This window comes from Populus alba, chromosome 13, assembly GCF_005239225.2.
Source record: "Populus alba chromosome 13, ASM523922v2, whole genome shotgun sequence".
NCBI classification, from domain to species: domain Eukaryota; kingdom Viridiplantae; phylum Streptophyta; class Magnoliopsida; order Malpighiales; family Salicaceae; genus Populus; species Populus alba.
Window position 1 is genome coordinate 5185720 of NC_133296.1, and position 27124 is coordinate 5212843.

The window sequence follows — 27124 nt, forward strand, 5'->3', positions numbered from 1 at the left end:
AACATTTTAAAGATTTTTTATATTAACACATCAAAATTATCAGAAAACATTAAATTAAGTATTAATTTGATGTGTTTTTAAACTAAAAATACATTTAAAAAACAACCAGAAGTACAAGTAAAAGAACTCATTTCACACTTGTAAAAAAATATATCACACTAGATTGGTGCATCGCGGACCAAACCAAACTTTTTATAACATGAAAAATGCTCAAGTTATGGTAGCATTTTTAAAGAAGAAAGAACAGTTTTAGTTTTAGGTCATTGACTTGACTAGATTTAATAAACTTAGTGTTAATTTAATATTATGATAAAAAAAACAATGACAATAGATAAATTGAATAAAAAAATTGGCTCCAGTCAATTTAGGTTAAGTCGCAAAACCCGCAATCCAACACATTAGATCAAAATAACCTAATAAAAAAGAAAGAGTTAATGAATCCTAGACCCCAATAAATCCAAGATTGAAGGATAATTTTTTTTTTAAAAAATCAATTGCAAAAAATAACTCTTTTAAAAAAAATCTAAGTTAACCCGAGTTAGCCTTTTGAACTTGTGATCCCAGTCTCGAGATTGTGATTACCACTATGAAGCCAAATGTCAACAAATAACAATAAAAAAATGAGAACCGAATTTGATATAAAAATAAAATATATATTGAGAGATGAAATTAAAAAAAAATTAATTAAGAAAAGCATTCAAAACAAAATAGATAACAATTAAAAGAATGGAAAATGATTATTGGGAAAATGATTTTTCATGTAGTCACACAATAATATATATTATTGGGAAAATGATTTTTTATATATTTTTAATTCAAAAAATAAATTATTGGGAAAATGATTTCATTTATCTTTAGAATTTCTTGAAAAAATACTGGTATCCCTATCCTAAATTTCGGACTCATGGGTGTATAAATTCTTAATTCATGTCTTGATTTGGTTAAAGCCTTGAGCCTTTAGCATATTAAATTATAAATTCATTAGTGACTATCCATATTTGGGCTTAGCCCAGTTTAAATACGGACCAGGTTTTAATGGCCCAAGATCCTTATTTAAGAGGAGAGGAGAAAATGTAAAACAAACCAACTCCACCCGTCTTTAAAACCTGGAGAGAAGTTGCGGCAAAACCTTGGAGAAGAGAATATCAATGGAGTCGCACAATTTTTGTTAAATCCCAGTATTAGTTATTACCTTAATCTTATCATTCATAGCCACTAAATATACGGGTAATCTTTTTTCCATCAAAGCTTCATTAAAGTTCTTATGTTTTACAGTATGTGTTATTATATTTTCTAACAGTGGCCTTAGAGTATGCTTGATATGTGATTATGAGTCGTGGGTTAGTGTTTTTAACATTTTTTTGAAGTGGGTTTTGATGCTGAATTGTTTTTAGGTTTTATTTTTGTGTGTAAAAGAGGCTGTTATTGTTATGTTTGGATACACAGAAAAAAAACAAGAGAAAGCAAAGGCCTAGTCTTTTGCTCCTTTGCTGTTCTTGTGCTACTTAAATTTCTTAAAAATTAGAAGTACTTACTACTCAATACAGCTGAGTTGTGTGCTTCTTAAATTTCTTCAAAATTAGAAGTAATTACTACTCAATACAGCTGAGTTGAAGTGTTCGTCCGGTTATTTTTTCAGAATGATTTATTATTATTATTATTATTATTTTGCAACCAAGCATAGATTGCGAAAATAATCTTCTTGTTTTTTAGGTCTGTTATAGTTAAGTTAGTGATGAAATCTCCTGAGTGATTGATTTTTGTACTAGTAATTTTAACTCTGTTTCTTCTCGTTGGGTGTGGAGAAGCATTGAGAACCAATTTCTTTCTTCGGAGCCATTTCTTTTCCCTCCCCTCGGCATAGTGCTTCGCTTCCGGTTCTTCAAAAGAATCAACTGACTTCTCACTTCTTCATTGATCTGGGGAAAAGGAAATTCAATGATCAAACAAATAAGGACAATGAATCTCTTTCTATACTACTAAATTACGAGATCAAGACTCAAGTACATAAATGCAGGCGATGACCTTTAGTAATAATAATTATAGAGAGGATTTTTTTTAATTGATTTTTTTTCTTTCTTTTTGCAGATTATTTGGTGGACATTTAATTTGGAACCATGAGTAAGTCCTGATTAAACTTGTTTTGCTGTATCGGTAGATTTTTCTTCTTCTTTGTTTTGTATGATTTATGATTTACAAAGTGGATAATTTGGGTTTCATTTTGTTGCAGGGGCAGGGCCTGATGAGAAGACACGCCGAGAAAGGCGAAAAGAAGATAGAAAAATGACAACGCAGAAAAAACATGAATCTTGGGTTCAACATCAGGTATTATAGTTTAAGCAGTTGCCCTTGTAATTTTTTTCTGGTTACCGTTTTTTGTAATTTATGGCTTTATAAATTTGTAGCAACTGTGATTCTTATATGATGTTTACAGCAATTTAAAAAACAGAGGAGAGCTGAAGACAGTAAGAGAAAATTTGGAAATTCAAAGGCAAAATATGTTAACAAATCAAAGAACTTGAAAGAGAAAGAAGATATGCAAGAAGATGCTACTAACTCGAGGAGAAATCAGAGTCCAGAGGAAAAGAATGTGCCAACAAAAATGGAAAGGAAATTGGGCTTGTTGGGACATGGTGGTTCTAATGCTCTAAAGACAGTGAAAGAAAAAAAGGGCATGAAGAGGAATTTGAAAACGAAGTTTGAAGAGTATCTTGAAATGGATACGAAAGATGCTTGTGCTGAAGAAGATTTGGAAATGGAAAGGAGACTTGCTAAGAAACTCAAATTAAAGGATGGAAAATTGAAGAGGATGGATGATGAAATGGACATATTACTCGAGGGAATACCATCTGTGCTTGCTTTTGATAAAGGGGAAGTCCCAGATGCTAACCAGTTTCCCATTGAGGGAGTCGAGGATACAACTTCTGATAAGAAACATAAGAAGAAAAAGTCTTCGAAGGAATCTTTAGAAGATGGGAGTGAGGATGTGATGGGAGCAATTTCTGAGCTGCAGGAAAGCTTAGGTGCAGAAGTGGGGCTTGAAGAAGGTGCCAGTGAGACACCTTCACATAATAGAAACAAAAAGAAGTCCAAGCGAAAGCAAGACATTGCAGGAGACATGACAATTGGTGCATCTGACCCAGCAGAGACCCATGATGCGGAGGCCGTGCTGCAGGAAACTTCTAAGAAGGCGCCTACAGTGGCCAGTGGTATAAAATATGTTGCTCCACACTTGAGATCTCTTGCAGGAAATGAGTCGGAAGAACATATTCAAATCCGTAGACGGGTCCGAGGTACAAAATCAAGCTTTCATGTAAAGTTTTGGCTAAACCTATAAATGCAACACTTTCTAATTCTAAACCTGTTCCAGGTCTACTGAATAGGCTATCTGAATCCAATGTGGAATCAATTACAGGCGAAATGGCTACCATCTTCCGTGTATGTTATAATTTTCCTTATGATTTATTGCTTTATAAGCAATTTTTTCATGGTAATGCTGATAAAAAACGAAAGGAAAAAACCTTGTACATGATATGTTTGAAAGCCTATGAAACAATAATTGCTGCATATTGACCTAACAATTTATGGGCCAGCAAACCTGTGCAGACAAAACATTGCTTGCTGGTTAATCTGAAGCATTTTCCTAATTTTTTTTATTAGTTTGGCCATTTGGAAACTATTTATCAAATCCAGAATGTTTTAACACCAGTTTCGTGTGTAAGATATTAGTGAGCATGGCTTATGAATAACAACTTGAACACTTTTATTTAATTCGTGTGCAGTCCACTGTTCGCAGTGTCAGTACTCAGATTATCATTAATGAGGTGTTGGCAGCATGTTCAGGTGGTCCTCGTGGCAATGAACAGTGAGTGAATTTATTTTTCTTCACATTTATATCTCCTTGTCTCTTTTTATTGAGCTTATTTTTTAACAGAACTTGTTTCATCTAAGCATAAATTCCAAACTAGTTGGAGTTGGCTGCCTGGATCTACTTCCTCCTTTCTACTTTTTTCTTTTTTTCATTTTTTGGGTGAACTTTCTGTAAGCAGTTGTGACTATAGATTGTAGAAGCTATAAAACTTTACTATAGTAAGGTCAAGTAAATTGTTGACTAATGATTTCTTATTTGCTCTGTTTTTCCTTCTTCTGTTTTTGCTTGCTTGTGCAATATTAATTCATACGCTCAATCTGTGTATCAATGCTGATAAGCTTTTTTTTTTTGTGTTCGCTTGGGTTAAATGTGTTTTCTTAAGCTATTTTTGGTTCTTACATGCCATATTGATTGGAAAAAAAAGGATAAAGAAAGAAATACAAGAAAGTTTTGCTCTATGGGAAAACAATTCTTTTCTTTGAAACGAATTTGGAACTATAATTTTTGTTATATAGATCCACCTATGCTTCAGAATGGGTGTTTGTGTACCTGCAGAAAGCTTGCAAGTTCTTTAGGTCAAAAGATGATTGAAATTTCTGTGGGAAATGTATTTTCCGAATCAACTATATTGTGGATTATTTTAAAGTATCTCAAGAACTGCATTTGGAAATAATAGGATACGTGCAAGTGCATCAGTTTTATGCACTGGCATGCTGTCAGTGATGAGCTTCTTTCCTTTGTTTTCCTTGTTTTGGCCTGGACTAATCTATGAATGACATCCTGATGACAAAATTGTTTTGATAGCTATGCTCAAATTCTATACCTTTCTGGGATGACTTTTTTCTTCTTCTGGTAGTTAGATTTTATATGTACATTTGATCAATATGGTGCATGTTTGTATATATATGTCTCTGACAATTTCTCTTCTATTTTTCCTGGAATCCTTCTCACTATTGAACTTAGGATTGATTTGGATGCCTGCGCTTTTTTGAAGGTATGCTGCTGTTTTTGCATCTTTTGTTGCTGGCTTGGCTTGCTCTGTTGGGATGGACTTCAGTGCAAAGTTCATGGCGTCGCTAGCTAAAGCTTTTGAGGTGCATACACCCTTTGAAAGTACATCATTAACGTTGAATTGTTGTATTGATTTTTAACGGCTTGACCATTCAAAGTTTGGGGGGTGCCATGGGCTCCCCACCATTCAAAGTTGATTCTGGGTTTTATATATATTAACATTTAGGTTTAGCAAACATATATTTATAGGTCCATATCTGTCTTTTCCCCAGTAAATTTCATTTTTCATCACTTTTATTTCAGAAATTAAATCTTTCTTTGAGCAATGACCCTTTCTGTTTGGTATGCAGGATGAGTGCCTCAAAGAAGACAATATTTCCTTGCGTAATCTCACTCTTCTACTCTCCTATTTATGCATATTTGGAGTTTGCTCAAGGCAAGTTAACTAACTTTATTTATTTATATGCATATAATTTGCTTATAAATATAAATCTAAATTCTATTTTTAATTCACTTCATCTTAGGACTCAATGCAGTAAATAAATAAAAAATCAATCACACCATCTCTATAATTAGTAAATGCCTCATTTTCTCCTGTAGTTGTTGGATTTTTTCATAAAAAGATTAAAAAAATGAAAAATTGTAGTAAAAGCTAACATGGGTAAAGTTTCTATGCATTATTATAAAGACATGTCACATGGCTCCAGTTGCTGAATCTATTGATGAGAACCTCTTTTTGGAATATACACATAAGCATATATGAATTAGTTTGAAGGGCATGATGTGCCTATCGTAACAAGTTAGGTCTATGTTCATCGGAATTACAAGCTTGTACAATTAAAAAAACCACATTAGTTTCTCTCAACAGAGAGACATTTTAATTGGCAATTCATTCTCTTTTGCTGTAATGGCAGTATTCTTTGTAGGAAAATATGTTAAATGTAATAATGAGGTTATCAACTTGATGGTATAGGAGCCTTAGTTGTTGCTGTTTCCAATAATGATCTTTGTGTTTTTGGCAACTGTGACATTATCTGCGTTTGAATACATGGCTAGAACCATCCTTGCGTACAAAATAGTTGTGTAATGCTTGTGTTACTCCTTCTGCCCTCATATGTTGTTGTCTGTTTCATCAATTTTTAATTTATTTGATGAAAATAATATATAAGCTAATAGCATTAATTCTGTTGATGTTTTGCAGTGATCTGATATATGACCTCCTAATCACGTTGAGCAAGTGTTTGAGAGAGATTGATGTCTCCACTATCTTGACAGTTTTAAATTGTACAGTCTTTCAACCCTTGATGTTTACAATGTGATTTTCACATTTGTCAACTATTTATAATTCAGTTTTGATTATGATTTAAGTTCTCACTCCATGAAGCTTCCACTTTTTGATAAGGAACTGCATGTCAATCACTTTAATATTCCAGCATCATATTCTTTTCCTTGTTTACATCAGTTATCATTTTCCCTATGCAATCTGGCTGCAGTTTTTGCACTGCACTGATTGATTCTCCGTGGTGTTAAAAATAGTATGACGTCACCGCTTCTGTGTACTAATTTAGTAGGATATGTTGCCCAATTAATCATGTTTAACATGCCATTACTGGCCGTGTAGGCTGTGGGATGAAAATAAGGAGTGATGATCCCACTGCAATGAAGAACTTCATTCAGAGTGTACAGAACAGAGTGAATGAGCTGAAGGCCTCCTCTGTTGAAGGCCAGGCAAATATAAATGGAAAAAGAGTAAGCTTTTCATGAAGATCTCTTTTGATTCTGCAATTTTTGTGGTCAGTTTAGAATTATCATACATGGTAACTTTTGCAGATGGAGTTTATGCTTGAAACCATATTTGATATCAAAAACAACAAGAAAAGGCCCAAGGAGGAAACTGCACCTCATGCGCGGATAAAAAAGTGGCTACAGAAGGTCTTACTAGTTGGACATTATTTTTCTCATTTCAAGTTCTTCATTCATGTCTCTGATTTCAAATCTATATTTCTTAACAAGACAGCCAGTTAAGTCAATCAGGAGGTTATTTTATAATTTCATATTAACAGTGAGAGGAAAGAAGCAAAAGGAAAACAAAGAAAAGCATTAATTTTCATATAAAACAAGATCGGGCTTGTTGTTAAAAAAAAGTTCTGTTAAACATTAAGATATCCTTTTTCTTGGTTGCACTTACAGCAATTTTTAGAGTAGTCTTGTTAGTTGTGATATTGAACTGCACAGGTAAATTAAGATGATGAGATTCTTTGTTCTTATTCACATGGCGTATTCCTTCTTTCCCCCCTTTTTAATGGTTTTCTTGATGTCTCAGTTAAGAGTTGAAGAAATTCTTATTAGAGGGCTAAAATGGAGCAAGCTGCTTGATCCTGACAACAAGGGCCAGTGGTGGCTGTCAGGGGGTATGGCTGCCAAAACAGATAATGTTCAAGAGGTTGCCAATACGATTGACAAAGATGTTCTGGAAGCCCAAAAGATGCTACAGCTAGCTTCCTCACAGAGGATGAACACAGATGCCAGAAAAGCAATCTTTTGTATAATAATGAGTGGTGAGGACTACATCGATGCTTTTGAAAAGCTTCTGAGGTTGGACTTGGTTGGAAAGCAGGTTGGTATCTCTTGGCCCCCCCACCAAAATGCTCTTCATTTCCTTTCCTCCCTCGTTTCATTTATATGATGTATTTTGTTTTCATGTACAGGACAGAGAGATTATGCGAGTTATTGTTGAATGCTGTTTACAAGAAAAGATATTTAACAAGTATTACACTACCCTGGCTTCCAAGTTGTGTGAGCATGACAAAAAACACAAATTTACTTTACAGGTAACCCTTTTTCCTTTTCATGAGGAAGTAACAAGGAACCTACTCTACTCTCTCTCTCTCTGAGTGTGATATGGGATATGCTAAAAAACAGGGAATGTAAATTTAGTGCAAGATCCATAGTTTGTATGCATAAGCTTTCCAGCTTTGATTATGTAAAGATAATCTCTTTTTACCGGATATATTTTCACAGTTTTGCATTTGGGACCACTTCAAAGAGCTGGAGTCAATGCAGCTATTAAGATCAATGCACCTAGCAAAATTCATAGCAGAGATGGTTGGCTCGTTCACCCTCTCTCTTGCAGTTTTGAAGAGTGTAGAATTAAGTGATGTCACACAGCTAACCCCAAAAAGGATCATGCATTTTCGTATGCTGTTTGAGGCCTTGTTTGAGTATCCTGATGAGGTTATATGGAACTCATTAACACGTGTTGCTGTCTCCCCTGAGCTAGAAACTCTCCGTCATGGCATTGAGTTCTTCATCAGGGAGTACGTTGTCAAAACTAACAAGGCCTTTGCAAACAAATTCAAGATTTCAAAGAAAGCCCTTAATAATACTGAAGGAGTCCTCATGTGAGTTGGAGAAAATGGTTGCTCTTCCTGGTGAAGGCCAAATTTTGTAGTTTATTTTTTTTCCCTGTAGCCTGACTTGGTTGCCAGATTTTATTCTGCCAAGTACTAAATTACCATGGGTGAAATGATGTAAAACGCTAGCAATTTTATTATAAGATGACAGACATCCTTTCCCTTCTATTATTTTTAAAGAGGGTTCAATATGGCCATTTCCTAACACAACTTCTGCTCTGTTCTTGTCAATTAACAAGCTGTTACTGGTATAGTAGTATTTCCATATCTGTTGATATCTCTATTAATTCCTATGGCGTGTCTAAGCATTTGGTGAAACCAGTGTTTTGGGATGAAGCAGCAGGGGGAATACAACCACAGAAAACAGGGTCCGTACAGTACATAACATGCCATGAGGACGACAGCTACCACCTTGAGCTTTGAATACCAAAAGAGGAAGCTGAAATTCGTTACTTCCTTGACTGGTTAACTTGATCCTAATTTGAAACCTTTCAAATGCTCAATTAGGGGCTTCCCTAGCTTCAAGCATTTAAATAATCTTCATTTTATGAAATAAATCAGGCAAGACATCTATGGCCATATAAAATGGTAGCTGCATGGTTAAAAAATCCAACAAAATGCCTCCATTTTACTACAAATAAAACATATCCCGCAGACGGCAACAATGCACCTTGTAAATCCTAATTGCCTTAAATTGTTTAGTACTTGTAAACTCGTAATGATTCAACATCTGACATATGGTAAAGATTTTCAAAATAAGCAATTTAAATCTTAGCATCACATTTAATGTTTTAGGATTATAATGATGGTTGGAATGACAAATAAAACACCAATCATAAGCTGGGAAGGGGAGTTAAGTCTGTCTGCCATTATCCTGATTACTGGGGGTGTTATGCCACGATTCAAAATAAAAGGTATCCACCATTCACATTTAGAGACCTACAGAATAAACCATAGGCAACACTCCTTAAATAGTCAAACATTTACTGACTAGGTTGAGGTGGTATCTTCACCGCAACCCAATTGCCATCGCTGATGGGCAATACAGTGGTGCCTGAAGGATATGTCACTGTGGCTCCACGTGGATGAACAATAATCCTACTTTGGCATGTCGTGCTCCTTCCAACAAGATGCTCAATGCTTGTGCTTGCAGCTGAACTAGTGGAGGAATCAGAAGGCAAAGAAGATGAAGACAGGTCATGCTTAGGCAAAGAAGAGATGGCGACGCCAGATGAAGATGTAATGCTTGTCACAGCTGAAACACTATCTTGCCCTGAAGATGCAATGAAGGGATGACGACTTCTAACTTCAGAACACACTGCCAACAATTCAAAAGGTACATGCTCAGACATGGATGCCATTAAGATATCATGAGAGCATGTGTAATTTGCCTACGAAAGAAGCAAATAATACTTCATGTCGAAGGAACTAAAATGGCAAGCGCATGCAAATTTGAGTTCAGTGTCTACACATATAGAAGGGAATCCTAATATCACAAGCCTAAAGGTGCCTTTATGTAGAGAAATGGGTTCTGTTTCTTTACATCTTCATTTTTAAAATATTTTTTCCCTTTTACTTTTCATATAATATTTTCATTCACCTTGAAAGGAAATGCAAAAATAGTGTTCATCTATTGAAACCACTAAACGATTTCTCTGGAACCAAAAATCAGACAAAAAGCATGAAAATATTAACCCACTAGAACATAGGAACCAGTGCGAAAATGAAAACCCTGCATAACAATGTTAGAAAGTTCTGGAACTAAAAGTAGTTTTCTATTTTTAAAAAGTTGTCCATCGAGTTATCCAAGTGACCACCCCCTTCTTCAGTGGAGAAGGTATCATGGCCACCCATGGGACATTAGTTATAAAACACTATTAGTTTTTAACTTTTTGTTTGTTAATCTAGTTTCACATTTAATGCTCTATTTGGAGGTATATTTTATTCATGTCAAATAATCTGAAGTACCATGAAGAGGTAGCATGAAGAGGGAAGCTTGAGTTATTCTCTATCCCGAATTAGTGACTTGTACTCCAAAATAGTGAAAACACTTGAATATCTGTGCACTGTGTCATATATCGTTATATGCATGCACACATCTACAACAAATATGTATAAACATATAGCACACACCACCCCCAACTCATACATACCCCATAACCTCCTTTAAGCACCATTCAATCTTTAGAAATCTAAAGGTCATAGTTAAAGCAAGTTCTTGTGCGAATGAAAAATGCACAACTTTTACAAACACATCTTTCAATGGTGTTCCTCCATATCAAATGTCTGAAAAATCTAGTTTCAAATCTAGATGCTTTCAGATTTAGTTTTCCACAATATGTCGGCAGAAAGCATTAGTTCATGGTTTTGAAGACAATAATGAGCATGCAGAGAGGAATTATTTAGTATAATATGAAACCATCTTCTAATAACTACTAATAGAAGAGCAAAATGCTTGGAATTTTAGAAAAATTCACCTCTATCCCCCTCATCTTGTTCACTGGGCACAGGCAATTTAGGTTGGATGTTTTGTTGAAGATATGCAGTGAGATCTGCAAGAAGGCTAGGAGTTGAGAACTGCAGAGCTTCATGTCCTTGGTGAGCTGGAGAGTGACATGTAGTGCTTTGAACAGCTTCCTGGACTTGGCAAGCAGGGGCGAGAAGTGTAGAGCTCTGAGGAGCTTCCTGGACTTGGCAAGCAGTGGCGAGAAGTGTAGAGCTCTGAGGAGCTTCTTGAAATTGGCAAGCAGGGGAGAGAAATGCAGGGCCCGGACTTGAGTTGCCTGACCAAAAACCAAGCATTCTGATCAAGCACTACAATAGTATATTCTTTACTTTGTAGATGTTAAATTTAATAATTTTTTATGCAGCATCTCTATTTTCTCTGCTTTGTAAAAAGCTTATAAGAACTATGAAGCGCGTCAATTTAGAAGGTATCATTAGAATGTCTTCATGCAGCTAAGTTACTCAAGGATGTTTGCTGTGAAGACCAAAAGCTCGTTAGTCTGTCTCTTACTGAATCTTTGACTTCAACTTTTCTTATGTCCCTGTGGTTAATAAATATTCATGTCCCTGGCCCAAACCATACTGTAGTTTTACGAGAAAGTCACAAAAGAAAATGTCATATTGAAGCATAAATTGCACCATTTATGGTTTTGTGTAGGAAAGCATGCCATTTGTCATGGTTGGTTGAGGTTAACAAAATCAAGAGGAAGGAGAGGCTGGATAGAACCTTCCTACCCTCTAAGTTCTTTGGATGATGAAAAGAGGAAGAGAAGATGTAAGAGGTATTAAACTAAATGTTATGGACAAAATAACCACATGTTACATGAATTCGTGTTCTGGTCAAAGCTGGATAATAAACAATTTCCTCTTCCTTCTTCTTGGGCCCTAAAATCCATTTTGAGGGATTGAAATTGTTGGGTCCAATAGAAGCCTCTTTTATCTCCTGCCATACCTTTCCTTCCAAGATCCAACCAAATGGGAGAGAAGGGCTTTTGTTTTCCTTTCTTCTACTCCCCCAACCATATTATTATTATGATATCAAAATGGAATTCTCTCATCAAGGACTGGTTTGCAATCTCAATTCTAAGTCCTAAGAGAGGAATCACAAAAGGTTTCACAGAGAAGTAATCCTCTACTCAAGTACTAGGCTGAGAATTTGAGTACAATATATGAATCTTGCCACTTAATTTATCATGAAAATCAAATGATTGTTACCATAAAGTTATAAACCTCATAGCATTGAAATAATTGTTGACAAAAAAAATCCAGGTTATAGAGAGTGGATTCCTGTACTAATTAATTGGATGCCTAAAGCATGCAAGACTAAATAATACATAAATTAAAACATATAATAAACAAGTATGCATGTACATACGCTGTTTTAGAGCTGTGTAAGCAGTCTTTGCTGCGCTCATCTCTGCTTGCTTTTTAGTTTTTGCTCCTTGTCCTGTAAAAATCTCTCCTTCGATCTCCACTGTTGAAACGAAAGTGGGTACATGAGCTTCACCAGATTTGTTTGTCCTATAAGTTGGCAAACCACAACCTTCTCTCTGAGCCAGTTCTTGTAAAAGATTTTTATAGCCAGACTCATCCTAAAAAGAAAAAAATAAATTACATAAAGAAGAGTAATCATGTCTCTAAAAAACACAAAAACTGCATGCACAACCAGCAAATTTCTGCATCTCACAATGAATTGATAAAAATGACCATAAGTAAGAAACTAACCTCTTCAACTCCATTTGGCAACAATGACATCAATGCAGCTTTTGCAGCTGCATGTTCAGCTTTGCTCAATGAGGGAAAATATTCTAGACCATCAAAGGTTTGTCCATTTACTGTGACCATGCACTTAAAGCGACTAGAATGAGGAGGACCAACCCGCTCACAAGAATACACGGGTAGAGCAAAATTTCTCTTTTGTGCATAGGTTTGCAGCTGGCTCTTAAACAAACGCTGCATATCTATAAGCCAGGAGAAAATTCAGATTAATATGTCCCATAATGACTTGTCATGAAAACCCAAGATAAACAGGTGCATTATTTAAGACACCAAATAAGGTGATTCAACACTGAGTTTCCATGGTCAGGTGATGCTACTGCCTTCTTCAATCAGAATTCAGCTAATCTTTTCCTGTAATAACTTGGCAACCAACAGGGCATCAAATACAAAATCCCCTCCTTTCCCTTTTACTACACCATAAAAACCTATAAGCCACTGTACGAATTACATTATCCCATGCCAGGCCAAACAACAATTTAATTACATGCAGCAAATCTTCAATGGCCAAGTGAGGCACTATTGGGAGCAGAGTATTCAATAACAATAATAAAAGGAAAAAAGAAAAGACTGATAAAACAATTAAACCAGAATTTTTTATGTTTTCCTCCATTTTAATACTTTTGAGATTTGGAGCAAGAGGGAGAGTCCATTCACCACAAGTGTTGCGGGAAAGAGTCCATTCACCACAAGTGTTGTGGGAAAGCAAGAGTTGTGATCTAAAGTATCTTCATCAATCAACAATTTTGTAAACTCTGTGATACATGGCAGCTAAGCCATGCGGGCATGGTTTGTGTATACTTTCTTTCATTTTTCTCATTTCAGCTCACATCATTTCTAGGAATTTTTTTTAATTTTTTTGTGGATTTTTTTTTTAAAAAAAAAAAGTAGAGAGAGAGAGTTAAGTTAGAGCTATAGAAAAAGTTCAACCGTTCTAAGACTTGATTGTCAAGAGAAGTAAAGGAACAGTTTTTGAAATCATAAATACTCAAACCTAAAATACAAATCCAAAGTACAAGTAAAAGCTCAGTCAAAAATAGAGCAGACCAGCTGTGGAGTTCTATAACATAGAGAGCCCATGAAGCTAGACATCAAACAAAAAAATGCTGCCTAAGTACATCCATCAGAAGAAGACAACTAGATCCATGGCTATTTGATGAGGAATAACTATTGAAAGTTTTCCAATCCAAGGAAAAAACAAAATAACTAACCTTTTTCCTTTAGGAACACTGCAACAGCTTTGATATTTTATAATCTATGTGGATCCACTAAATACTTTTGAATCTCATGAGGCTCCACATATACCAAATATACAAACCGTTGCAAGTTTACAAAAAAAAAAAAAAAATTGTCCAATTTCCCTTGACTGTTTTATTGACCCTTTCTTCATGATTGTCAGGTGTTATCCATTAATTCAGCAATTTCACATTGCAATCACAGTTGCAATGCCCCATCCCAAGCATGGCATAGCGGTCATAAACAATGCAGGTCTAAAGTTTAAAATTTTGCGATTCGAAACTAGGTTTTCAAAAATCTCACTAAAAATGGACAAAAATGGTACTGTGACTGCTATACTTTTTCCTAATAAATGTATGCTTGCCTCAAAAATATCAAAAATCTAAAAGATAACCAAGAAAATTGATTCCAGAAATTAACCAACACACACAAGCAATTGAAGATATACCCAGATCTATCGAACCTAAAAGATAACCAAGAAAATTGGTTACAAAAAATAAAACATGCATATATGCCCACACACAAGCAATTGAAGATATACACAGACCCATCAAATCTAAAAGATAACCAAGAACATTGATTTTAAAACTTAACATACATAACAACACACAAATAACTTAAGATATAAATAGATCAAGCAAATAAAAAACTTTAAAGCAGTAAAGCAAAAATGAATACAACATAAACAAAGGGATTTGATCAATATTTTTGTAGAAATTGTGTAAAAATAACATTGTTGAGAATTTTACCTCAAATTTCCAAATCAGGATTTAGAACCTTATTGTTAAGGTATGAAGCAATTGATTTTGATTTATATTTAGTGAATGGTATGAAGCAACTGATTTTGATTTATATTTAGTAAATGGAGTAAAGTGGCTTTAGAGATGGTTATTGTCAGTGAAGAGGAAATGTGTTCAAAAAGTGTTATCGCTGCTCAATTAACTTGTTTCCAATGGCGGCGTCCTTACAATCATTATGGCCACAAAAGCTGTGAAACACTATGCTCCATTCCAAACAGGCTATCAAACCCTAATATTGGACCGTATTACAGATTACAATTTATTATGCGCCCTCCATATATGGTTATAATAATAAACAGATTTCCATTAAGTTTTGTTTAAAAAGAGACAAGCATCACAGACACTTGCGAGTATCTGACACCATTGAATTGGGCTATGTGTGGATTGCAAGCCCCATGGAGCCAACCAGGCTATCTGCAAATCAGCTCGAAGGTGTCAAACACTCACACATGTTCATAGAATTTACTTTAAAACGATTCCACCAGAAAAATTGCATGGAGCAACACAGGGAAAACCATAAGAGGGGAGTGCTAATGAAAATTAAGCTGCAATGTGAACAATATTTATTTATTTTTACTTTAAAGGAGGTTTATTATTTAAGTTATCTTTCAATGCCAAGAGGAAACATCAAACCAGACAAAACTAATTGCTTTATTACAGATATCATACATAAACTGTTTTCACACCTACACAATTTAGAGAGAAAAGGCTATCATTTCCATAATGATTGGTTGCCTATTTAGAATGCACCTATAACGATGACTATAAAGCACATCCAACTGACTCCACTCCAGGATTAAAAAGGGCAAAAATAAATTCTCTCACCTCCGGAACTCTCGTCATTTCTGGCAACCGTTGTGGCTTCATTCACCTGAGGAGTTTGATTTGCATTTTGTGTGTTTAGTTGCAATGACCATTTGGGAGAGAGATGACTATTCGCCCTAGTGCTTACACTCAAAGAACCTGCAGCAACTTCAGTAATGAAGGTAGCCCTTGTAGCACAACAGTAGTTTCTTGAATGAAGAGAGAGAGAGAGAGAGAGAGAGAGAGAGAGAGAGAGAGAGAGGAGCAAGTGGTTTATCATTTTTGAATTTGGTAAACTAAGAAATCTCATTTGTGTTAAAACATTACATTGCTTGCAAAACTTGGAATGCGATTTGGTTCTAAAGTGTGGAGAATTCGACATGCCAATACATTTGATACACACACACACACACACACACACATGTTTGTTTTTACTTCAATGCCTCCATCTTTCAATTTAGAGTGCAATAATAAATGCACCTGTAATTATCAAGCACATCCAACTGACTCCAGAAACGGAGCATGATTGTGTTAAAGTCAGATTAAATCCAAAAAGGGCAAGTATAAATTTGCTCTCACCTCCGAAACTCTCGTCATTTTCGGCAGCTGCCAAAGCTTCATTTATCTGGGAAGTTCGATTTGCATCTTGTGTGTTGAATTGCGATGTACCTCCAGGAGAGAGACAAGTAATCGCCCCAGCCCTTTCACTCAAAGAACCTGCAGCAACTTCGATAAGCAGGGTAGCCCTTGTAGCATAAGGGTAGTTTCTTGAACTCATGCGGTGTAAATAAGCAGAACTAGAATGATAATAATCACATCACATCACATCAATGATTAATCGTAAGATTCAAGGTCACGGGCATCAACCAATCAATCCATCCTATTACCATGGGAATTAATTAATTAATCTAAAAAAAAGATTCGAACAACAATAATTGAATGCTATAATTTACAGAAGAAACTAGAAACATTATCATGGAAGCATTCATTTTTAACCAAATACTATAATTTACAAAGGTCCTTCATCTCTCTAAGCCTTAGAAAAATAACCCTAAAAAGTCTTTAATCTCTCTAACACATTGAAAATAAAGCGACCAAAAAGGAAGAAATGAACCGTTGCAAAACGAATTCAACAAAACTGTAAATAAAAAGAGTTACTGATAATCACCAGAGACGGAGGGGGGGGGGGAGGGGCGAGAGATGGAGAAGTGCTCGTAAGCGAGCTTAGCAGCGTCGTTTTGAGCTTTCTTGGAGGTATTAGAGGGAGATGGAGAGTGAAAGGAAATGTTATTGACGGTGACAGTAGCCAAGAAGCGAGGGTTGTGAGCTTGTCCTTGTCTTGATGATTCGTAGGTGGGCAACTCCCAAGCTCTCTGTTGGCAAAGTTCTTGAAGCTTTGATTTGTACATTGTGTCTTTGATTCTTTAGTTAAGTAGTACAGGACATCGGAAGACTACTGGTGTTCTTTTCCTATTGCCTGAGACATTGAGAGTTGGGTGTTATATATATATATAGTAAGTGACTTGGATTTAGTGTTGTCTTGTAGTTTTCCTTGGACATATTGGTCGGGTGGTCGGATCATGAATCATCCGTGTAAGATACAACTGAATCTTTTTCTTTTTTTATGTTTCAGATTATGTTTAATGTATTTTAAAAATATATTTTACTTAAAAATTATTAAATTATTTTTTTATAATTTTAATAGCCTGATATAAAAAAATTATTTTAATAACTTTATCTGAGAAGGGATTTAATATTAATTAACTCACAATTTAGTTTAAAAATATCTTTACCGTCAAATAAAAAAAACAAAGATACGAGCATTCTTGTACTTAATAAACTAAGAAATCTCAATTTTTTTGAAATCCCACGTGTTCTAAGACGTTATATTCCCTAGAAAATAGTTGAAAAAAGGGATTTTTACATGTTAATAATTAATTATCTTAATTTCTAGTTTTAATTCAACAAATGGTGATTTTAGTTTAGGCATATCTTAAAAAAAAATATATCGTCTGTATCTCTCCTAATTCAAAGTGTCAGGTGAGTGGACCACCTTACTTCTCTAACAAATCTACATAAGGATCCACCTTATTTTTAGTTTCTAAAGTGTATTTGTTTTTTTAAAAAAAATACTTTTGAAAATTTTATTTTTCCTTCAAATTATTTTATTTATTTTAAATTATTTAAATGTGTTGATGTTAAAAATAAATTAAAAAAAAATTATTATTGTATTGTATTTCTAAGCAATACAAGCATTTTAAAAAGTTTTTACTACTACAATCTTAAATACTACCCTAAAAAACATTAAATTTCAAAAGTCAATTCCTGTTTTTTTATAGAAAGTGTTTGGGAGTGAGATATTGATTATTTTATAAAATATTATTCATTTAAAAATATATTAAAATAATATTTTTTTTTTATTTTTAAAAAATTATTTTTTAGAAAAAATCAATTTTTTTTGAAAACATCTCACGTTCGTGGGGAGTCAAGTGCAAGACTTTGATGTGAAACTAGCACCAACTTGCTGAGTTTAGAGAGTATACTACTGGCTAATTGATTTGTGCTTTGCCACATGTTAGATAATTTTTTCAGCAAGAAAAATACAGGTTTTTTTAACATTTTTTAATATAATAAAATCCTAACCGTAAAAAAAAAAAAATCTTTATCCATATATTTAATTAAATAAATTAAAAACTATTTATGTTAAAAATTGAAAAAAAAATCATGTCGTTAATGATAATTAATAACTAAACTATAAAACATTGAAAGATAAATGCAAATCAAGATATTTGATCTCGCAATACGGTTATTCACCCGATTAGATTTAATGATTTTTTTAATTAGAATTAATTTTTTTTATTTAATCAAATGATAATAAAAATAAACACACATATGATATCAATTAAATGAAATCAACAAGAAAAAATATTATGAATATATTAGAATAAAATGTTATCATTATATGTGAGAGTCAAGTAAAAACCAAATGATATTTTACCAAAAAATAAATTGAAAAATTAAAAGATAGATGTGAATGTAGATATTTGATTTCAAAACATGAGTCATAAACTCAATTGTATTTAATACATGTTATTTTTTAAAACCAATATTTTATTTAATAAAATTAAAAGAGAAAAAAATTAAGTGGAATTGCAAAGAAAAAATGTCTCATAAGATTAGGAAAACAAATTTAAACATGTTAAAAAATTGTAAAAACTAAGAAAAAATTAAATTATATTTTGTTAAAAAAACATCATAAAAATTGAAAAAAAAACAACCAATAAAAACCCACATAAAAGGATGAAATTAAAAAAAAAAAAACTAAATAAACCGGAAAAATGAGACTTAGGCACTCGAGCCAGTATAGGTGTAACCCAATACGCTTGGGTTTAAGTTATTTCTTTTATATTATTTTTCAAGGTATGAACCCTTATTTCTTTGAAAAAAATAAAAGCATGTGGCAGACAACTAATCATCTAGCTGGGTCAATTTCATGCAAAAAAAGTTGATGGAAATTCTGTCAAGGGTTTTTTTTCCTTAAAAAATTCAATTTTTGATCTTTTTTTACCAAAAACATTTAGAAAACACCTTATACATTTTGACAAACCTATTTATGGCCTAAAATAACCCAAATAGCAACCAAAAACCTAAAATCAAAAGTTTTTTGAGTTCATATCTACATTTTAGGCAATGGAAAATGCAAAAAAATACATAGATGAGACTCTCATCATCAAATGGAACTCATTGACATTAATATCATTTTTTTTTATAACTTAAATCAGTGTTAACCAAGACTTTTTTTTTCTACCATTAAAATCAGTGATTTTTCTCTCCTCCTTCAAACGAGGAAACTAAAAAGTAAAAAAAATAAATTTTTGAACCAAATTGAAATTTTAAAAACCAAAAGGGCCAAAATAAAAGAAAATAAAAAGTATAAGGATCAAAATGAACTTTTTAAATGCACTTTAAAGGTGTAACCAATTTTTCCTGCCTTTTCTACTTTAGCCGTCCATATTTCAATTATGCTTTTTTTTCAACAAATCAGAGCAAATTGACAATCAATTTGGCCACAAAATTACTAAATTAAGGAGAAAAAAAATACTTTCATGACCAAATTAAAAAAAAAAAATCATTATGTGAATTGTGAAAGGGTGAATAATGGCGAGAGAACAATATTTTCCCCACTCCTTTTAGAATTTATAATAATTGTAATTATAATAAATGAATTTTTGAAATTCATTTCAAGTGATGAGAAGGGAAAAAAAACTATCTTGAATGAAACTACATCAAAATCGATTTTTTTCATGGTCAAATCAATGTCAATTGAGATTTTTCTCTCTCAATCACTAGAATCCAACAACTTTCTCTTTTCTCTCTCACACTACATAAAAAAAATAGGAAAAATGCAGTTTTAAGTCCAACTTAAAATTTTGAAAATCAAAGGGACCAAAAAGAAATAAATTAAAAAGTTTAAGGATCAAAATAAAGTTTTTGTGTAAACTTTGAAAGTGCTACTAAGTTTTCCCTTCTTTTCCACTTTGACTCTTTATGTTGTAATCCTGCTCTTGTTCAACAAATCAGAGCTAATTGGCCATCAATTTAGTAATTGAGGAGGAAAAAAAACTTTAATAAGCAAATTAAATAAAAATCACTCTTAACAATTCAAAGTAAATTATGAAATGATGAATAATGACATTGAAAATAATATTTTTCTAAGCCTTTAAGAGTTTGTTATAATTATAATAAACGATTTTTTTAGAGGAGTTTTTACTTTCAATTCAAATTTACTTGGTGAAAAAAAACAATCTGATATATTTTGAAAGATCACCTCATTGCACAAATTTGGTAATGACATTCAATTAACTTTCATCGTAAAGTAAAGTACATTGAGTAATTTTTAGCCTTTTAAAGAATTGAACTAGAGAGCCAAAATTAGAAATAGAAATACTAAAAGGGATCAGCCTTTCATTGTAGCGATCCACAGTGAAAGGTTGCTTTGTTTTTTGTTTTTTTTAGTTTTTTTCTTTTAATGAATTTTTTTTTAATGTTAAATTTTTTTTCTATTTAATTATCAAATTTTTATGATATAGGTTTTGGGTTTGATGGGTTAATTCAGTTTTTTTTTTTTCTGGTTTTTCTTTTTAATTAATTTTTGCAGTTCACAGTAATTTTTTGCTTGCTTTGCTTTTTTAGCTGTTTTCTTTATTTTTTTTAAGATGTTTTGTTTTCTTTGTTTTTTTTTTCAAGTTTTTCTGGTTTTCTTTTTAATTATTTTTTTTTGTTTAATTTAGTTTGTTTGTTAGCTAAAATCTCAGATTTGACGGGTTAACTTGGTTTTAACCCAGTTAATTCAGATTTTTTTTCTTTTTTTTTTTTTTTTTTTCTTTCTTTGCATTAATATTTTTTTTTTGTTTAGTATTTTTTTCTTTTTTTTAATTATTTTTTTTTAATTTAGTTTTGTTAATATTAAGTTTTTTTTTCTATTTAGTTATCAAACTTTCATGACATGAATCTCAGGCTTGACGGATTAACCTGATTTAACGAGTTAATCCAGTTAATTCAGATTTTTTTTTCTTTTTCTTCATGTAGGTTTTTTTTTCCTTTGTTTTTTTTTTTAATTATTTTTTTTTTGTTCATTTTAGTTTATTAATGTTAATTTTTTTTTATTTAGTTATCACACTCTCATGACACGAATCTCAGGTTTAACGGGTTAATCTGATTTGGTGGGCCAATCCAGTTGATTCATATTTTTTTTTTCTTTTTCTTTATTAGTTTTTTCTTCCAATTTCATCTTTAAATATTGTAATTAATTATAATTAAAAGACATCAATATTTTTTCTTTCAATTTTATGACACGAATCCCAGGTTTGACGGGTGAAACAAGTTGATTAATATTTTTTTTTTCTTAAGTAGTTTTTTTCTTTTAATTTCATCTTTTAATATCAATTTGATTAAAAATTAAACTTTATGATTTGTTTTGTTTATTGGTCATTAAATTATTGTGATCTCATGAGGGGATTTTACTGTACCCCTCCTTGCAAAGCACTATTCATCAAATAATGCTTTGCTTTATTGTTTTTTTCTTTCCAATTAATATTTTTTTTATTCTGTAATATTTATTTTTTATTCTTTTAATTATCACACTTTTATAACAAAATCTTGCAATCAGACTCATATCAAAGGCTTCAAGTTTGATGTTGCAACCAAACTCACTTAAACTTAGATCATGCAAGTTTAATATTATTATTAATATTATAAATATAACTTTTAGATCTGGAGTAACAAATAGACTCAATGCTCTTAAGTATAATTTTATAAAAAAACCTAATACTCTTAAATTTTAACTTTTTTAAATATATTTTATATAAAAAAATTGACCCGCAGCGTAGCACAGGCCATGTTACTAGTACAATACGAAAAGAGAGAAAAGGATGAGAGATAAAAAAAAAAAATAAAAGGAGAAGAAATCATAGACTACAACGGGCATATTATGCCTACTTCATCACGAACCATAGATATTCAATCAATATTTTCCTTTGTTTTGTATAAAACCAATAGATAAGGGAAGATGGTGCTCCAACATCTCCTGATTGGTTCACTTGGCACTGGCAAGTTGGGTGCGGAGGAGCTTGGCAGCATCAACCATGTTCTTGAGAGCTGGCTTCACCTCAGTGTACTTGCGAGTTTTGAGTCCACAGTCAGGGTTAACCCACAAGATGTTTGTCTCAAGCACTGCGAGCATCTTGTTGATTCTATCAGCAATCTCCTCGGTTGATGGTATTCTGGGAGAGTGGATATCGTAGACACCAGGACCAATTCCAGCACCATACTTCACTCCCTCACGGAAGACTGAGAGAAGCTTTTCATCTGAGCGAGAGTTCTCGATGGTGATCACATCAGCATCCATGTCGATGATTGAGTGGATAATGTCATTGAAGTTGGAGTAGCACATGTGAGTGTGGATCTGCAGTAAATAAAAGAGTGAGTCCACTAGGAAAAAAGACACCAACTTGAATTTGAGTTATGAAATTCCAAGTGAAGTGGAAAACAAACCTGGGTGGTGTCCTGTACGCCACAATTGGTGATCCTGAAGGAGTGGACTGCCCAATCCAAGTAAAAAGCTTGTTCGGATTTTCTAAGAGGCAAACCCTCTCTCAAAGCAGCCTCATCGATTTGGATAACAGTGATACCATTCTTCTCAAGATCCTCCACTTCATCCTTAATGGCCAAAGCAATCTGGTAGCAGGTCTCAAATCTGGAAAAAGGAAAACGAATCACTTATTGAAACTATGAAATATAAAATGACATTTTCCCTATCTTGCTCCTTTTATTTTCAATACCTAGGTTGGTCGTTTCGGACGAAGGACCAGTTGAGTATGGTGACAGGGCCTGTAAGCATTCCTTTCATTGGGCGGGAAGTCATGCTCTGAGCTAAAGCGGACCAGAAGACAGTCATCGACTTAGGGCGACTCACATCACCATAGATGATTGGTGGCTTCACACAGCGAGAACCATAAGATTGCACCCAACCATTGGCAGAGAACACAAAACCTGACAATTGCTCTCCGAAGTATTCGACCATATCATTTCTCTACAATAATGAATGACCACACAAGTTGGTGTACAGGATTAGTAAATTAATATACAAGTAAACTCTAAAAAAAAAAAAAAAAGAGTTATCTGTAAACAAATAATGTTCCCTAGATTTTTATATTGTATGTGTGTGAGCGTAAGAAACTAATTTGATGGGGCAAAAATCACCTCAGGCTCTCCATGAACCAAAACATCAATATCAAACTCCTCTTGAAGTTTGACAACTTTGCTAATTTCCTTCTTGATGGCTTCAACATAATCAACTTCAGAGACCCTAAAAGAAAATTCATGAAGACAATCAATAATTTTTTTTTTGCCATAATACCACAGAAGTGGGAAAAATATGAAAATTATCCTATGACTCACTTTTTGGCCTTGTATTCACGTCGGACTTTCCTTAGTTCCATGGTTTGTGGGAAGGAACCAATTGTGGTGGTTGGGAGGATCGGAAGGTTAAGCTTTTTCTGCTGAGCATCAAGTCTGGCACTAACATTTGTAACACGACGGTGATCAGAACCCTTCAATGCAGCAGCCTGAAAAGACCAGAAAAGCATGTTAAAATAAATATACAAGGATCTTAGCAGAGTAACCATGCTTGAAAGCATCCACACGAAAAGAATCCAACAAAGTACTTACCGCCTTTTGAACTGCCTCATTGTTGACACGTGGGGAGGATTTCCTTGAGGTATGAGCAGCAACATTAGCAGAGAAGAATTCCTGTAAAATGAGATTGGCGGTTTAATAAGAATTTTGAAAGTATAAAATAAGAAAAGAAATTGGTCAATCTAGCAACAAATGCTTCATAGTTGTTCAAGAGTGGATAAAAGGAAGAGACCTCATCCTTTTCACCGGCCAAAGCCTTGGCCAATGCATTTACTTCGAGAACTTTCTGGGCAGCAAATGCAAGCCATGATTTGATTTCCTTGTCAAGCTTGGTCTCGTTGACAAGATCAACAGCAGTGTGGAGAAGAGAGCAAGAGGTGGAGACTACAAGCTTGTCTGTGTAGATAAATCATGAATGAGTCCGTGTCATAAAAATATTTATCATTGTGCCAAAAATGCATGCAAAAAACAGAAGAAAATAATAGGTACCTTTGCCTACAATGCCCTCAAGAGCTTCAAGGGTGCTGAGAGAAGCAGCAAGATCATTGGCCCAAATGTTCCTTCCATCAACCACTCCAGCAAAGAGATATTTTCCCTTGGGGAACTCTCCCTTGATCAAGTCAAGGGTCTTGGTTCCACGAACCAAATCAAAACCGAGTGCAGTAACACCCTTCAAAGAGGTGAGGGTCTTGTATTGCTTGGCAGGGATATCAGCGAAGTAGGTTTCGATGAGAACATTCAAGCCAGATACAGTTGACTCCAGTTCAGAATAGGCCTCGGTAAATGCTTCCAATTTGTGAGATTCAAGATCCATTACAAGCGTAGGCTCATCAAACTGAATCCAGGATGCACCGGCTTCTTTAAGCTCTGAAATAACCTCCCTGCAAATAATAATAGAACAATTACACCTATAAACATATAGAGGACCAATAAATAAAAAAACCAGAGTATACATATAGAACAATTACTTGTAGATTGGAAGGATTTTTCCAAGAAGGGAGAGAAGAGAAAAGGTTTTCTCAACACCCTTTGCAGGTTTGGATAGCAACAAGTAGGAGACTGGGCCAATAAGGACCGGTATTGTGTCTACTCCAAGCTGGGTGACAGACAAAAAAAACAATCAGTTTATAAAGAACTTGGCAGGCGCACTCAAAAAATTCATACTAAAAAGCACGCATAATATCATGATGAGTATAGAATCTCCAACTTCCATATCAGCTCCAGACTATTCTAACAGCTCCTTGACCTTAAAAAAGACCTACCTAAAAGATATTGAATTGAATCTATCAACATTTCAAAGATGTTTTGAGCTAAGATTCTAAGTGACCGTCTGGGAACACAATTGAAACCGCATTTCCTAAAAAAATGATTTTTTTTTTTTAAATTAAATTTTTTATGTATTTGAATCGTTTTGATGTGTTGATATCAAAAATAATTTTAAAAAAAAAACACATTATTTTGATGCATTTCTAAGCAAAAACATTATGAAAAACAACCACTTCCACACTGCCGAACATCCACTAAAATTAATAGCGGAGCAAGAACTATGTGCGTGCAGCCATGCCTTAACTCCACAATTGATGTTTCATGATTATTAGATATCAAATTCATTAATTTACGAGCTATATATCAAATTTATTAATATACGAGCTAGTATTATATAGAAAAATCTTGACAAATAAAAGGTAGAACCAGAGCACTTACTGCCTTAGCCTCCTTGTATTCAGTCACTGCCTTGTGAGAAGCATAAGAGAAGTTGACATCAGGACCCAATTCAGGGACAATGAAATGGCTGGATCAAAACAGAAGCAAATGGTTCAGTAAATTTTCCTTCTTTTTCCAGGAACAATATTTAAAAACGCAATCATCATATCGAAGGGCAGAACTAGTTGCAATACCAAAGTACGTGATGATAAGCTATCACTTACTAGTTGGTGTCGAACCACTTGGTCATTTCCATAGCAGGAACAGAGGCATTTCCTCTGGCCATGGAGAAATAAACATCGAATCCAATCTCACCACCATTCCAGCCGTATCTAGGTGGAACAGCGCCGAGCATAGCAGTGGTGTCGAGCATCTGGTCGTAGTAAGAGAAGGTGTTGCTAGGGATGTATTTGATCCCAGCATCAGTCATCTGCTTCCAGATGGATTCCCTGAGATCAGCTGCAACCTTCTGCAAATCCTCGGCACTGCTCTTGCCATCCCAGAAAGATTCCAATGCAAACTTGAGCTCTCTCTTGGGGCCCATACGAGGATATCCAACAATGTGTGATGCCATTTTTCTGTTTCTTATGCCACACAAAAATCAAGATTCAGTTTTTCTTGATCCAAACAATAAATCTTAAACGGATCTATAAAGATTAAGCTCTGAAATCACAATAAAGGAGCAAAAACTAATCAGATCCATTACATGAATGAGCAGTTTCGATTTGAACTTACTTCAGCTATTTCTTGCAAGACAACAGATCTAACACTTAACACAGCATATGAAGAGAACACAACAACAAAGAAACCCAAATGCAATTAACTGTAATTGTGTGTCAGGTTTCCTCAAAGATTGGAACTGTATAACCTTCTTCTCTGTTTTTTTTATCATTTGCTCTGTAGACAATAAGGAGAACATACATTCATTTTAACTTTACGTCTTAAACACCACTAACTAACCACTACTCATCAGATCCAATGCAACAAGTAAAAGACTCAGTTAGAATCAGATCAACAGAACGAAAAAAAAACAATGAAATCAGACACTGCAACAAACATGATAGTACAGAGCAAAATCAGTAGAAGCAGAGTACACAAACCAGATCTTTTTAATGAAAAAGAGAACAACGTAATGAGAAAAGGAAACCCAAGAAGAGCGAAACCAAAATGGGTAGTTGGTGATTGCATGAGAAATGAAGGAAGAAGAGAAATAAAAGGAAGAGCAGACATCAGCATACCTTGCGGAGATACAACAGCAAGGGTAGGGAGACTGGTTCCTCTCTTCCTTTGTTAGAAAATATATAGAGACAGAGAGAGAGAGTAAAACTCGGAACGAGAGATGGTGTTTGAGCTCTTGGGTTATTTATAGAATCTCTTTCTCATATGTGTTTTTTTGACTTTTTGTTTTTTTGTCTTTTACTTTAATTTTCTCAAGGTAGATTTAGAGCTCGTAATAATAATTGTTTTTTTAAATAAAATAATATTTTTTATTTTTAAATTTTATTTTTAATATTAAAATATAAAAAAAATAAAAAATTATTATAATAATAATTTTTTTTCAAAGTAAAAATAATATAAAAAATTACTTAAAATAAAACGTAAAAAAAATTATTTAAAAAAAATATATTCATAAAACACAAAAATAAATATACTTTTATTTTTTTCTTTTACCTTTGTAAATGTTACGCGCTATTTTTGGAGCTTGGATGGCTGGACACGTGGGTGTAGTTTGGTGGATCTTGTGGATCCATGACTGAATTTGCTAAAACCAGGTTTTTTTTTTTTTTTTCCTTCCTTTAACTTTAAGC

General features: G+C 33.7%; 3 protein-coding genes across 8 annotated transcripts; 1 reads left to right on the forward strand and 2 right to left on the reverse strand.

Annotated features, from left to right (window-relative positions):
• The first annotated feature begins 1078 nt into the window (after positions 1-1078).
• Positions 1079-8484, forward strand: LOC118036393 (uncharacterized). 2 transcript variants are annotated; one of them, XM_073403777.1, is made up of 15 exons: positions 1079-1227; positions 1809-2003; positions 2089-2121; positions 2231-2325; positions 2435-3293; positions 3371-3438; positions 3783-3865; positions 4866-4965; positions 5233-5318; positions 6084-6166; positions 6504-6631; positions 6713-6814; positions 7206-7499; positions 7591-7713; positions 7904-8484. In XM_073403777.1, the coding sequence occupies exons 3-15, from the start codon at positions 2118-2120 to the stop codon at positions 8285-8287; spliced, it is 2409 nt and encodes an 802-aa protein (XP_073259878.1). In that variant the 5' UTR covers positions 1079-1227; positions 1809-2003; positions 2089-2117; the 3' UTR covers positions 8288-8484. The 2 variants fall into 2 exon arrangements, with proteins under 2 accessions (XP_073259878.1, XP_034897957.1); XM_035042066.2 differs by lacking the exon at positions 1809-2003.
• A 661-nt stretch (positions 8485-9145) lies between these two features.
• On the reverse strand, positions 9146-16915 carry LOC118036392 (uncharacterized). 4 transcript variants are annotated; one of them, XM_035042064.2, is made up of 7 exons: positions 16585-16915; positions 15996-16133; positions 15438-15584; positions 12526-12761; positions 12176-12392; positions 10773-11078; positions 9146-9613 (listed from the first exon to the last, which is right to left on the reverse strand). In XM_035042064.2, the coding sequence occupies exons 1-7, from the start codon at positions 16823-16825 to the stop codon at positions 9279-9281; spliced, it is 1620 nt and encodes a 539-aa protein (XP_034897955.1). In that variant the 5' UTR covers positions 16826-16915; the 3' UTR covers positions 9146-9278. The 4 variants fall into 4 exon arrangements, with proteins under 4 accessions (XP_034897955.1, XP_034897953.1, XP_034897956.1 ...); XM_035042062.2 differs by having other exon boundaries at positions 15996-16142; XM_035042065.2 differs by having other exon boundaries at positions 15438-15575; positions 16585-16914.
• A 4834-nt stretch (positions 16916-21749) lies between these two features.
• On the reverse strand, positions 21750-26693 carry LOC118036391 (5-methyltetrahydropteroyltriglutamate--homocysteine methyltransferase 1). Of its 2 annotated transcripts, none has more exons than XM_035042059.2 (12): positions 26555-26693; positions 25541-25900; positions 25317-25404; positions 24581-24708; positions 24102-24493; positions 23845-24008; positions 23646-23726; positions 23376-23542; positions 23178-23283; positions 22757-23007; positions 22470-22671; positions 21750-22380 (listed from the first exon to the last, which is right to left on the reverse strand). In XM_035042059.2, exons 2-12 carry the CDS (start codon positions 25888-25890, stop codon positions 22012-22014), a joined length of 2298 nt encoding a protein of 765 aa, XP_034897950.1. In that variant the 5' UTR covers positions 25891-25900; positions 26555-26693; the 3' UTR covers positions 21750-22011. The 2 variants fall into 2 exon arrangements, with proteins under 2 accessions (XP_034897950.1, XP_034897952.1); XM_035042061.2 differs by having other exon boundaries at positions 25541-25894; positions 26555-26678.
• Positions 26694-27124: the final 431 nt, after the last annotated feature.

Bases quoted from the DNA above. Each gene is read 5' to 3' on its own strand.
- LOC118036393 (XM_073403777.1), top strand. The intron at 3,294-3,370 runs GTACAAAATCAA...AACCTGTTCCAG, and splicing joins AATCCGTAGACGGGTCCGAG to GTCTACTGAATAGGCTATCT. The intron at 7,500-7,590 runs GTTGGTATCTCT...TTTCATGTACAG, and splicing joins TGGACTTGGTTGGAAAGCAG to GACAGAGAGATTATGCGAGT.
- LOC118036392 (XM_035042062.2), bottom strand. From the start codon at position 16,825: ATGTACAAATCAAAGCTTCAAGAACTTTGCCAACAGAGAGCTTGGGAG. The intron at 16,143-16,584 runs GTGATTATCAGT...TGCTTATCGAAG, and splicing joins CCCCCCCCCCTCCGTCTCTG to TTGCTGCAGGTTCTTTGAGT. The intron at 11,079-12,175 runs GTATGTACATGC...GTTTTTGGTCAG, and splicing joins TTACACAGCTCTAAAACAGC to GCAACTCAAGTCCGGGCCCT.
- LOC118036391 (XM_035042059.2), bottom strand. From the start codon at position 25,890: ATGGCATCACACATTGTTGGATATCCTCGTATGGGCCCCAAGAGAGAG. The intron at 24,009-24,101 runs GTACCTATTATT...TTATCTACACAG, and splicing joins TGAGGGCATTGTAGGCAAAG to ACAAGCTTGTAGTCTCCACC. The intron at 23,284-23,375 runs GTGAGTCATAGG...ATTTTCTTTTAG, and splicing joins CGTGAATACAAGGCCAAAAA to GGTCTCTGAAGTTGATTATG.